Source organism: Pituophis catenifer, unplaced genomic scaffold, assembly GCF_029215685.1.
Source record: "Pituophis catenifer annectens isolate HBS135680 unplaced genomic scaffold, rPitCat1.0.hap2 SCAF_8, whole genome shotgun sequence".
NCBI lineage: Eukaryota > Metazoa > Chordata > Lepidosauria > Squamata > Colubridae > Pituophis > Pituophis catenifer.
Genome location: NW_027256888.1, coordinates 73,788,876 through 73,801,440, shown reverse-complemented (window position 1 = coordinate 73,801,440; position 12,565 = coordinate 73,788,876). Strand labels below are relative to the sequence as shown.

The window sequence follows — 12,565 nt, the reverse complement described above, 5'->3', positions numbered from 1 at the left end:
TCCATGTTTCCGGTGTCTTCCTCCCGGCTTCGAACTGAACCAGATGGATATTTCTCCCAACCCTTCCACGGTTTTAATATATTTCCAAGCAGCAAAATAGCAAAGCTGTGTGTCCCTCCTTTCAGAAAAACAAAACTGTTCTTTTCTCCAGCAATTCCGGGAAATCTGTTTTCTTTCAATCGCACTTTAATTGCGTTCCATTGTCGGAGAAATTACGGTTGGCCAACTGCACGCATTTCTGAAGGGGATTTTTCAGGCCAGAGAGGAAAAACAGCTTTGGAGAAAGTTCATTGTGTTACTTTTGTTCAGGCATAATTGCTTAAGGAACTTGGAGCAGAGACTAATCATACCTGCAATATATGGACCCAGCCCAAGAATCCGTACTAGTGAATTTGCACAGAAAGTGGGACTTTGGACGTCTGTTTCTCAAATGTACAGTGAATAATTTCTGAGATGGTTGGCCATTTCCTTGCAAGGTGGCAGGGGCTATGGGATGGGAAGACAGAATAAATTAAATTAAAGTATGTTTTAAAATTAAAAATAAAATCACTAAGTGTTAGAATAGATTAGAATAACAGAATTAGAAGGGACCTTGGAGGTCTTGTAGTCCAACCTCCTGCTTAGGCAGGAAACCCTATACCCTTTCAGACAAATGCTTGTCCAATCTCTTCTTAAAAACTTCCAGTGTTGGAGCATTTACAACTTCTGGAGGCAAGCAGCTCCACTGATTAATTGTTCTCACTGTCAAAAAAGGCCACTTTTTTCTCTCAAACAAAGATTGAAAAGCATTGCATTCTTGATTAAATTATCTTTCCATTGATTTATAATTTTACGGTACTACTCCACAAAAAAAAAAAAAAGAAAGAAAAAGCGGTGTTATTAGCCATCAAACCTCAAAAATACGCTTTTCCCAAAAGATTTCCACAATTTTGGCCACTACTATACATGGCGAGAAAAATGAAAGTTGCGAGTTTACCAGACTAATGGCATAGGGAACGAAGCTGTTACAGACTCTGGTAGTCCTGCTAGAAATACTTCAAAACTTCCTCCCAGAGGAGAGCAACAGAAACAGACCATGAAGTGGGTGTGTGGGGTCTCAATGCTTTGAACTCTAAGCGCATAGTGTTTATAAGCGGTATCCTGAACAATGGGAAGCGAGCTTCCTATAATCTTCTCTGCTGTCCTTACCACTCTCTGTATGGACTTTCTATCTGAGGCACGTGCTTTCTCTCATTTTTTACTATGCTTTTAGTATAAGCTCTGTTCAGCCCCGATTGTACAGTATATGAAAAAGGCCAACCCAAAGATTGGTGATAACCACTCTGTCATGCTGGTTAGAAATTCTTGGAGCTGAATTCCCGAAACATCTGGACTGAGCCAGGTTGAAGATACCTGCATTCTCTTATCACCTTAACATGCCCTTGTAGTAGAGACACGCCCTTGAGATCATCCTGTGAAACTCACATTCATTATTAGTATGAACACAGTTACTTGCTGTGTTATCATGTTAAGGGAGAAAATGTTTAATCACCTCCCGCCAAGCCTACGTTCTCTGAGGCAAAAAGGTGCGGTAAAACTGAAAAAACTGATAGAACATCTTAAGAATAGCTATCCAGCACACTTGTTCGTTTTATGAATGAAAGCTTTTTAAGTACCGCTAAAGGAATTTTTGGAAACAGGGAGAAAATGGAGATGAATGCTGACAGGTGACACTTGATCAAAAGCAAAAAAAGAAAAAAGAAATTATTTTTTTGTGAGGGGGGCGTCTTCCAGATATTTTTGATTAGGTGTTTGAAGCTGTTTTTTTTAAAAAAAAAAACAACCACCACACAGGGAGACATCCTGACTACTTCCTTGTCAGAGGTGGGTTCCACATAATTTTACTACCGGTTCGCTGCGCACCGAAAATGTGAGCACACGCATGCCTTCCGCGGATGCACCCAGCTTTCCGCGGATTCGCTTTGCTCACACGCATGGCTTGCATGCATGCATGCGGCTTAGAAACCGTAGCTAAATAGGACGGCACAGCACTGGGGCGGGGATGGGGGCGGCATCCGCAGGTCGCCACTATCGGTTCGCCTCAGTGGTGAAATGTAAATTTTGTTACTACCGGTTCTGTGGGTGTGGCTTGGGGGGGGGGGTAATAAGACTGAGTGGGCATGGCCAACTTTTTTTTTTTTTTTACTTTTAAAACCATTTTTCTACAACCTCTTCGGCTGAAGAGGTTTTTAAGAAAATGCTTTTAAAGCCTCTGACGATCGCAGCTGACTTGCCTGATCGGCAGAGGGTTTTTCTTTTTTTTTTTTAAGCCTCTGATGATCCTAGCTGATTTGCCTGATCGGCAGAGGCTTTGTTTTTACTTTTAAAAGCATTTTTTCTATAACCTCTTTGGCTGAAGAGGTTGTAGAAAAAATGCTTTTAAAAATTAAAAAAAAAGCCTCTGATGATTGTGTGGCTCAGCTGGGCAATGGGGGGGGGGCAGGGATTTTTGCTACCGGTTCTCCGAACCACCCGCCTCCATCGCTACCGGATCGGGCGATCCGGTTTGAACCGGGAGCATTTCACCCCTGGTTTGCCTGCTGAATACCACCTCTGTTCCTTGTAGAGCTGCAAAAAGTTGTCATTTTCCACATGGCAGGTCTGTGTGAAAGCACCTGCTTTAGGAAATTAATTTTATAATCATAGGGTGATTGAAAGATGTCCTTTATGATGTACATAAGACAGCAGCTCCTTTGCTCGCTTTTTAAAACACCAGGAACATCCCACGTAATTTAGGATGGTTATTGTTAATTTCTTCTTTTTAGAAAAAGATACTATGAATCAATCAACGGTTCATGGATTTATAGCATGATGTTTAACTCCTCATAATACGTTACGTACTTCTGTTCTGACCCATGAAGGGAAAATACTTTTCTGTGCCCGGCAAAAATGATTTTATAGCGGCTCGGATTTTCTTCTTTGGAAAGAATTCCTGCAGCAGTTAGAGAGGAAGAGACATTGCTGGGTTTTGACTCTAGAATCTCATTGATTGATTGATTGACAGCTGTTTTGATAGGAACCTTCTATCTTTTTTTCATGCTGGTAAATAGAAAAGACCTGTGTAACTCTTCTTTTTATGACCTCAACAGGGGCTCCTCCTTGCTCATATTCGATATGCCTTTCAATTTTGCCTCTTCCTGATAATAATACCTAGAATGCAGAATGACAAGAACTATTTAGGCAAAGTATGGGGGAAAAAAGAGTCATGAATCAGAATCAGAATAGAATACATCTGGAAGGGACCTTGGAGGTCTTCTAGTCCAGCCCCTGCTCAAGCAGGAGACCCTATACCAGTGATGGTTAACCTTTTCCAGACTGAATACCCAAAGCATGTGCCCGAACCCCCAAAATGCAATGCGTGCGTGATCCCCGCACATGTGGCCCACCCCTTGCATATGCACGTGCAGCCATCCTCATGCACCCCACTCGCTCGCATATGCGTGAGCCCCCCACACACGTGCCTCGGCCCCTGCAATGTTGTTACAGTGGGCTCTGGCACAGGGGTGAAATGTAAAATGTATTACTACCGGTTCTGTGGGCGTGGCTTGGTGGTGGTGGGGTAATGTGACTGGGTGGGCATGGCTAACTTTTTATAAAAAAAAAAACTTTTCAAAGCATTTTTTCTAATGCTTTGAAAAGTCTCTGCCGATCAGGCAACTCAGCTGGGATCGTCAGAGAGGCTTTTAAAAAAATACCTCTCTGACGATCCCAGCTGAGTTGCCTGATCAGCAGAGAGGTATTTTTTAAAAAATATCTCTCTACCAATCAGGCAACTCAGCTGGGATCGTCAGAGACTTTTCAAAGCATTTTTTTACCACCTCTTCGGCCAAGAGGTTGCAGAAAAAAATGCTTTGAAAAGCCTCTGACGATCCCAGCTGAACCGCGCGATAATCATAGGCTTTTTTTTTTACTTTTAAAAGCATTTTTCGATGCTTTTAAAAGTTAAAAAAAAATGCTCTGATGATCGTGCGACTCAGCTGAGCATGGTGGGGGAAGCGCAGGGATTTTTGCTACCGGTTCTCCGAATCACCCGCCGCCATTGCTACCGGATCGGGCGATCCGGTCCGAACCGGGAGCATTTCACCCCTGCTGTGCCACTTAGATCTTTAGAGATGAGTACTGCAAAGTCCTTGACAGAGTGGGGGGGGTCGTCTACAAGGTTGGAAGGAAGTTGTCTTCTCTTTGGTGAGAATTTTTGCCTCATCCTGCTCCAGGATTCCAGCTGTTTCACGAACGACAATAGCACAATGCAACAGCAGTGACCTGCAATATGACTAAGATCCCTTTTAAACGGGAATTGGCACTTGAGAGCACCGCTGGCTAGGGAATTCTGAGAGTTGGCATCCACATCTCTTAAAATTGAGAAACACTGTTGCGGTTTACACTCTGAGACATGGAGATGGGGTTTTTTTCCCCAGAGGAAGTCTGCCATGCTACTTACTCTTCTTCCAGGGAAAATCCCATTAAAGTTACTTCGCAGCACATACAAATGGGATCAGGATAGGATAGGATGGGATGGGATGGGATAGGATAGGATAGGATAGGATAGGATAGGATAGGATAGGATAGGATAGGATAGGATAGGATAGGATAGGATAAAGTAGACAGGAATAGAATAGGGTAGCATAGGGTAGGGTAGGGTAGAATAGAATAGAATAGAATAGAATAGAATAGAATAGAATAGAATAGAATAGAATAGAATAGAATAGAATACAGAACAAAATACAGAACAGAATACAGAATAAAATACAGAATAAAATACAAGAACAAAATACAGAACAGAATAATTCTTTACTGGCCAAGTGTGATTGAACACACAAGGAATTTGTCTCCAGTGCGTAAGCTCGCAGTGTACATATAAACAGCAAGTAATAGGTCGTAGACCATAAATCATAGTTACGATCATTAATCATCAGAAATGTTGTACGGTTTCCTGCTTGGGGGGTGGGGTGGGGGTTGGACTAGATGACCTCCAAGATCCCTTCCAACTTTGTTAATCTGTAATTGATAAATCATAAGAAACCCATTCAAGAAGATAGTGGAAAAGATGAGAGGATGATAAAAGTTCAGAAATGAGACAGTGCTATGGGAATTAAGAGTTCAGCAGAATTGAACTAGTTTTGTGTCTAAGAAAACATCAGAACTACTGCAGAGCATTTCACCGAGGCTGCCGTTAGTGGTGCCGTCTTTAACGGAAACCAGAATGATGGAAGGACAGAACGACTGAAATCCTGATTTTTGCAAGAAACAACGAAAACGGTGCAAGCCTATTTTTTACGGACACTGGAGTACAGTAACACTTTTCCCTTTTCTCTCTAGTCCATAATCTTCATTCGCGATCGAAATGCCCGTGGCCAGGAGGTCTCTGCCTATATTGATTATGCCCATCGCTTGAAGGTGGATGAATTTGATGTCTATTTCAGCGGAAAAAAGAAACTTTTCCCCAGGCGCAGCGATCTGAGGTTGGTGAGTCATCTTCTGCCCACGTTGGAAATCTCAACTATTTGTAGACATACTAGAATCCTTATCTCAAGGGTGCTTTTTCAAAAGGCAATTGGGCTTTCTTGGGTTTTTTTTTTCCTTGAAGAGGTATCACTTCTCATCCGAGAAGCTTCTTCAGTTCTGACTGAATGGTGGGGAAATGGAAGGATGTATTTTCTTTGCAGTCATCTGGTCCTTTAGCTTCCTGAAGGTCGGTCGGTAGGCCACCACTGCACTTACGGAATCAATGCATCCATAATAGTAAGATTTAGTACAGGGGCGTCAAACTCGATTTCATTGAGGGCCGCATCACAGTTGTGTTTGACCGCGGTGGGGTGGGTGGGGCACGGCCAGGCTGGGCGTGGCCAGCTCGACGTCACGCGTGTCGAGGGTGCCTTTTGTGGCCCGAGTGCTCTGCCAGTGAAAACGGGCTCCCGAGTTGCGTTTTTGGCTGCGACGGCCTCCTGCAACCCTTGCATGGGCCAGAACTAAGCACCCCTCAGGCCAGATGCGGCCCGCGGGCCTTGAGTTTGACACCCCTGATTTAGTAGTAGTACGTAGTGAGTTAGTAAGAAGATGCTCAATACGTGAAAGCATTTTGGAGGAAAACGATATGTATTTTTAATGAATTTTGTACTGCTTAAGTGCAACACCATTATGTTTCTACTTCTTTGCTTCTTCCAGTTTAGTTGTGCAATTCTCAACCCAGAAATTACACATAAAAATAGACTATAGCTGTTGTGGTCCGCCAGCAGCCTGTGGAGCTGGCAGCGGAGTCGGATAGTGAGGAGGCTGGGGAGGAACATGGGCCAGTCCTGGAGTCTGGCAAAGGCTTGGACGACGGCTCTGCGTCAGAGGCAAAGATGGGGCCAGGGCCATCTGGGAGTTATGTGCGGACTCTGGAGTCTCCAGAGCAGGGGTGAAATGCTCTTGGTTCAGACCGGATCACCCAATCCGGTAGCGATGGCAGCGGGTGGTTCGGAGAACCGGTAGCAAAAATTCCTGTGCCCCCACCCCCATGCCCAGCTGAGCCGCGCGATCATCAGAGGCTTTTTTTTTTTTACTTTTAAAAGCATTTTTTCTACAACCTCTTCAGCCTAATACCACCCCTGATGGGGACGCTGCAAGAGTCGTCACTTTTTTTTCAATGCCCTCGTCTCTTCAAATGGTCACTAAATGAACGGTTGTAAGTCAAGGATTGCAACATAGTGTTGCATTTTTTTTCCATGCCTGCCTTGAGTTTGGAGCAGCTGAACGCCTTGCGAAGCAGCTGGGATCTTATCCTCCTTCTAAGTTTTGTCTTAGAAGCCAAAAGTAGGGCATCGGTAGGACAACACCCTCTTTGTGTTCTCTCCCTTAATTGCTTCTGTTTGTTGTATTGAGATTAAAGAGGAATTCAGGACACACTTTTAACATCCCTGCAGTGTTCTCCCGATTTTGGAAGGTGTTCCTTTCCACGTCTCCCTAGCCAGGGGCTTGCCGAGACTCATTTCTGATTACTGTGTCAGCAGAGCGATTCTCCCTGACATATTCAGGTAAGCGGTAGCAGCCAAACTCACATCCACGCTTGCGCTATCTCTTGGCAGTGTAGCTGAGCCAGCAAATCTGGAATTCGAAGGAATTCATTAAGCCCCAACTGCAGGGGTGAAATCTCATTATCTTCCCAACCGGTTTGGAAGTGAACGCGTCCCCCAGAGCGCGTGGACCCTCTGCACATGTGCAAACCTTTCTGCACATGGGCAGAGGGTAAAAAACAGGTTACTTCCTGGTTAAAAACAGGAAGTAATGACAAATGGGCAGGTGAACGGAGCCTCGCACCACCATCGCTACCAGTTCTCCGAACCACTGGCTGCCATCGCTACCGGAACGACCGAACCGGTCCAAACCGGGAGCATTTCACCCCTGCCCAACTGGCTTCTTCCTTTGGCTGTTCCCGGGTGCCTCAACTCCCAAGCCTTAAATGTCATGCCGCTTCCCACAAAGCCAAATTCAGCTGGTGGTCGGACTGAAATTAAAACACAGTAGCAGCGAGTGTGTTCCTGACATGCAAAGCAGGGGATGGGAGTCATGACTTCAAGGGGAGGGAGGGAGGGAATTGTGTTTATTCCCTTCCTTGCCTCCATTCACATGCTGCCTTTTTCCTAGGCAGGTTTCCGATTAGGACAGGGGTGCCAAACTCGATTTCACTGAGGGACGTGTTGGAAGAAATGTCTGTCTGGATTCAGTTCCAAGTGGGGAGAAAGACACTGGAAACATGGAGATTGCTTGAAAAGATGGTTTAATGGTGGACAGAACCATGTAGTTTTGAGGTCCTGGCCAAAAAGGCATGTGGGGGAGAGAGAGAGAGAGAGAGAGGGAGGGAGAGGGAGAGAGAGAGAGAGAGAGGGAGGGAGAGGGAGGGAGGGAGGGAGGGAGGGTTCTGTGGGCGTGGTTTGGTGGGCGTGGTGTGGCTTGGTGGGTGCAGCTTGGTGAGCGTGGCAGGGGAAGGATACTGCAAAATCCCCATTTCCTCCTGATCAGTTGGGACTTGGGAGGCAGAGAATAGATGGGGGCAGGGCCAGTCAGAATTTTTACTACCAGTTCTCCGAACTATTCAAGATTTCCGCTACCGCTTCTCCAGAACTGGTCAGAACTTGCTGAAACCCACCTCTGTCCCGAGGTCAAACACAACCCTGATGCATCTGTAGGAAGTTAGCAGCCACCCCTCTCCTAGGAAAATGAGATATTTTAGGAAATATTAAAGGGGCAGAATAATAAAAGGGGGGCAGAAACTCAGCCTCCCCACCTTTAATGGGCCGTTAAGGCCTGGGCCAGTTTATTCTACATAACAAAGATCTACCTCCTTCAGGCTGAGCCGTAGTAGGAATTGCCCAAGCCCCTTCATTACATCATCACCCAGCAAGAGTCAACCAAGCCAGGGGTGAAATCCAACAGGTTCTGACAGGTTCTAGAGAACCGGTAGCAGAAATTGGAACTGGCAAATACCACCTCTGTCTGGCCCCAGAGTGGGGTGGGAATGGAGATTTTGCAGTATCCTTCCCCTGCCACGCTCACCAAGCTCCCCTGGAGTGGGGAGGGAATGGAGATTTTACAGTATCCTTCCCCTGCCACGCCACCAAGCCACACCCACCAAGCCATGCCACGCCCACCAAGCCACATCCACAAAACCGGTAGTAATGTTAAAGCAATGTTAAAAACCAAGTGAAAACTTGATTTTAAAAAAACCACAAATTTTCCTGGTAACCGCAGCACATTCCTACAGCTGCACAAGCAACCTCTCCGAGTTCCACAAGCTTCACACCACCCCACTGCTTTTCAGAAAATAGTTGTTGAAGGTTTAGGGGAAGCTAAGAGAAAAGGAAATCATTGTGGAGAAAATCTATGTGGTCACCACGAGTCAACATCAACTGGATGGCACATAATCAATTCGTCAGTTGCACAGAAACAAATATGCATTTAATTGCGGGTTTTCTCCCTTGTGCTGATACACACAAATAGATATGCAGAGAGAGAAACAGAGAGAGAGAGAGAAATGCAGAGAGACAGACTAGAGAGAGAGAGAGACAGACAGAGAGAGACAGAGAGAGAGAGACAGAGAGACAAAGAAACAGAGAGGCAGAGAGAGAAAGAGACAGACAGAGACAGAGAGAGATAAGAGATAGAAACAGAGACAGAGAGAGAAAGAGAGAGAGATACAGAGACTAGACAGAGAGGCAGAGACAGAAAAAGACAGAGAGACAGAGACAGAGACAGAGACAGAAAGAGACACAGAGAGACACAGAGACACAGAGACACACTAGACAGGGAGAGACAGAGGCAGAGAGAGAGACAGCGACAGCAAGAGACAACGAGACAGAGACAGAAAGAGTCAGAGAGAGACAGAGAAAGAGAGAGACAGAGGCAGACAGAGACAGAGAGAGACAGAGAGACAGACAGAGAGACAGAGAAATTATTGAGGTCAAAAGGTAGAATATGGACTGCAGGCTCATCTCTTTGTTTAAAGATAAAAAGAGGAGATTCTCCTTTGAAAGACACTCAGCTGATTTCATGAACACAACCTTATAGTTTTCTCAGCTTGTCTGTCTTTCGGTCTGTTTTTCTATCTCCAGGTAGTCCTCAACTTAAAAGCACAATTGGGACTCGAATTTCTATTGCTTAGCCAGGTGCTGGTGAAGTGTGCGATGCCCAATTTTAAGACCTTGGTTGTGAAGTGAATCCCTGCAGTTCTTAAATGAGCCATGCGGTTGCTAAGCGAATCTTCCCTTCTTAGCTTTGCTGGTCGGAAGCTGGCTGGGAAGATCACAGGTGGCAATCACGTGACCGTTGGATGCTGCCATGTTCATAAATGCAAGGACCTGTTGGAAGTCACTTTTTTCAGTGCCATTGTAATTTCGGCTGTCAAAAAACGAATGGTTGTAAGTCAGGGACTACGTCTGTCTGTCTGTCTGTAAAGGTTTCCCCTCTCCAGTCATGTCCAAATCTAGGGAGCAATGCTCATTTTTCTTAGCGGAGGGAGCCAGCGTTGTCCAAAGACACTTCTGTGGTCACGTGGCCAGCATGACTATATGCTGAGGCACACAGAATGCTGCCTGTGGTACCTGTTTATCTACTCACATTTGCATGTTTCTGAAGTGCTAGGTGAGGAGGAGCTGGCTGGGGCAAGTAATGGAAGCTCACCCTGTCACTCAACACTTGCGTCTTGAACTTGGGCATCTTTAACCATTGAGCCATTGCATCACTCTGTCTCTGTCTCTCTCTCTCTCCCCCTCCCTCCCTCCCTCTTCCTCTCCCTCCCCCTCCCTCTCTATGTATGAGTGTGTTTGTGTGTATATACATATCCATACCCACACCTATCTGTCTGTCTGTCTGTCTGTTCATCCATCTCTTTATCCATCTATTTTCAACCATTCATTCATTCATTCGCTCCTCATCTTGCCACAAAATGACTCTGTCTGCCTGCCTGCCTGCCTGCCTGCCTGTCTGTCTGTCTGTCTGTCTGTCTGTCTACCTATCCATCACCTTCCCTATCCTTCCTATAGACATGGAATTCTCTGGAGGCCTCCTATCCCAAATCCAAACCAATGTTTAGGGCCCAGATAAGGTTAGCCTGGTACCGTCACATAGTGAAACTCTTGTTTACTTTCAGGATATTCTCTTTTGCTATGAAACATGCCTACCTGATGCAAAACTGTCCCTGCTTAAAGGATATTTATAAAACCAGAGCAATTTCCAAAACTCCGGACAATTAACCCTAGAACAAACTAGGTGGAGCTGTGATTCTAACATTCACTTCGTTTGGGTGGGTTTTATTCTGTTTACTCTCAACTCTCGTTTTAAATTCAGACAACGGAGTTGAGGAGTGGGAATTATTGCAAGGCCCCCTACTCTCTCTTAATGACAAATTGTTGGGGGGGGAAATGTTTCCTCTTTGTGGAGCTTACTCCGTTGCCCTTTAATTTAGAAAAGCCATCCATTTTCTGTAACCTTTCTGTGGCTTGCAGGTAAGACGGCTGTAAAGGTCACGGGGCTGAGTTAATAGCAGGGCTGCGCAAATTCTGGATTCTTGCAACAAAGGTGCCCTCCAGTCCATGATCCAGAGCCAGATGGATATTTTTGTTTGCGGCCTGAATATCTTAGATTTGATTAGGTTGTGCAATAAAGGAGGCACCGCATGTGAGAGTGAAGGCATAGTAGATAAGAAGCAAGCATGCTGAAAACAGGAACCCACCCACCCCTGTTTCAGTTCTGTCTCCACGTTGCACCCAGAGGTATTTGTACCATTTTCATGCGTTACCACATCGCTGATGTGGAGCAACAAGCTGTGAATTTCTTTCCCCTGTAGCTGAAATCTTGTGGCTGACTTCCACTAAAGGGGAAAGAAATTCACGGCTTGTGGCTTCACATCAGAGATTCTTTTTTTTCTTGAAAGTCAGGAAGAGAAGGAGAAAAAAACTTGCGGGCAAAGTTTTTTCTTTTATGGGCAAAAGGTGTCAATGAGACACTTTAATAAGGTGACCAATCGTCCTCCTTTAGGGAGGACAGTCCTTCTTTTGTAAGTTCTGTCCTCTCTCGAAAAGTGTCCTCCTTCATGTCCTCCTTTTCGATATTTGAAGACTAATCTGTAAATCTTCGTATTCGATCGATGCCGATTCGATCCGTTGCATGTGATGTGACATATTTATATTTGACATGACGATTCGTCAAGGTTCGGTACAGTGCAACGTGACGTGATTATGAGATGCATGCGCTCTGCACAGGAGAATGGTTTTGAGAGAGTGCGCCGCGTGCAAGTGGCTTTGTTTACTTCTTACCGAAACACGACACGGCACACACGCACGCATTAGACTCATTGTTGCAATGAATGAAATGTTTCTTTTATTTACGATATTTTTTTTCTTCAATTTATTTGTGTCCTCCTTCTCATTGTAAAAAACTTGATCACCTTAACTTAGGTATCTACTTGTACCCCAGACAGGTTAGGGCAGGGGTGTCAAACTCGATTTCATTGAGGGCCACATCGGGGTTGTATTTGACTTCGGATGGGCTGGGGGGCATGGCCACCTCGACGTCACTTGTCTCGGGGGCACCTGTGGAGGCCCAAGTGTTTTGCCAGCAAAAACAGGCTCCCGAGCTCCGTTTTGGGCTACGTCAGCCTCCTGCAACCGTCTGCCAGCAAAAACGGAGCTGACCTCCATCTTCTGTGGCAGAGGCACCATGGGTTGGTCTTTTGCTGTTTCCAGGGCGGCCCCACGGGCTAGATCTAAGCACCCCGCAGGCCATATCCAGGGCCCCCAGGCCTTGAGTTTGACACCCCCGCACTAGATTGTCTCCAACCTATGCTACATATAGACATCATTATCTGAAGGATTATATGATAATATGTTCCAGGAGAAAATGATAAGGAATTAATCTCCGTGAACTCAGCTAGCTGAAACTTTAGCAACCGCCATAGATGAAACTCTTCTGCTAACATCTGTCAACCTGTCTCTTGAGCAGCAGACAGGGTAAATATAATCTAACTTATCTCCTCCGTGCCGTAGCCATG

The 12,565-nt window shown here is 45.4% G+C and overlaps 1 protein-coding gene across 1 annotated transcript in view; it reads left to right on the top strand.

The window, feature by feature from the left end:
* The window catches only part of CFAP299 (cilia and flagella associated protein 299), a 294,342-nt gene that overhangs the window by 211,013 nt on the left and 70,764 nt on the right, over positions 1–12,565 (top strand). Inside the window, exon 4 of the mRNA XM_070948954.1 lies at positions 5,359–5,501. Coding sequence (XP_070805055.1) covers positions 5,359–5,501 — 143 coding nt within the window. The remainder of the gene's footprint in view (positions 1–5,358; positions 5,502–12,565) is intronic.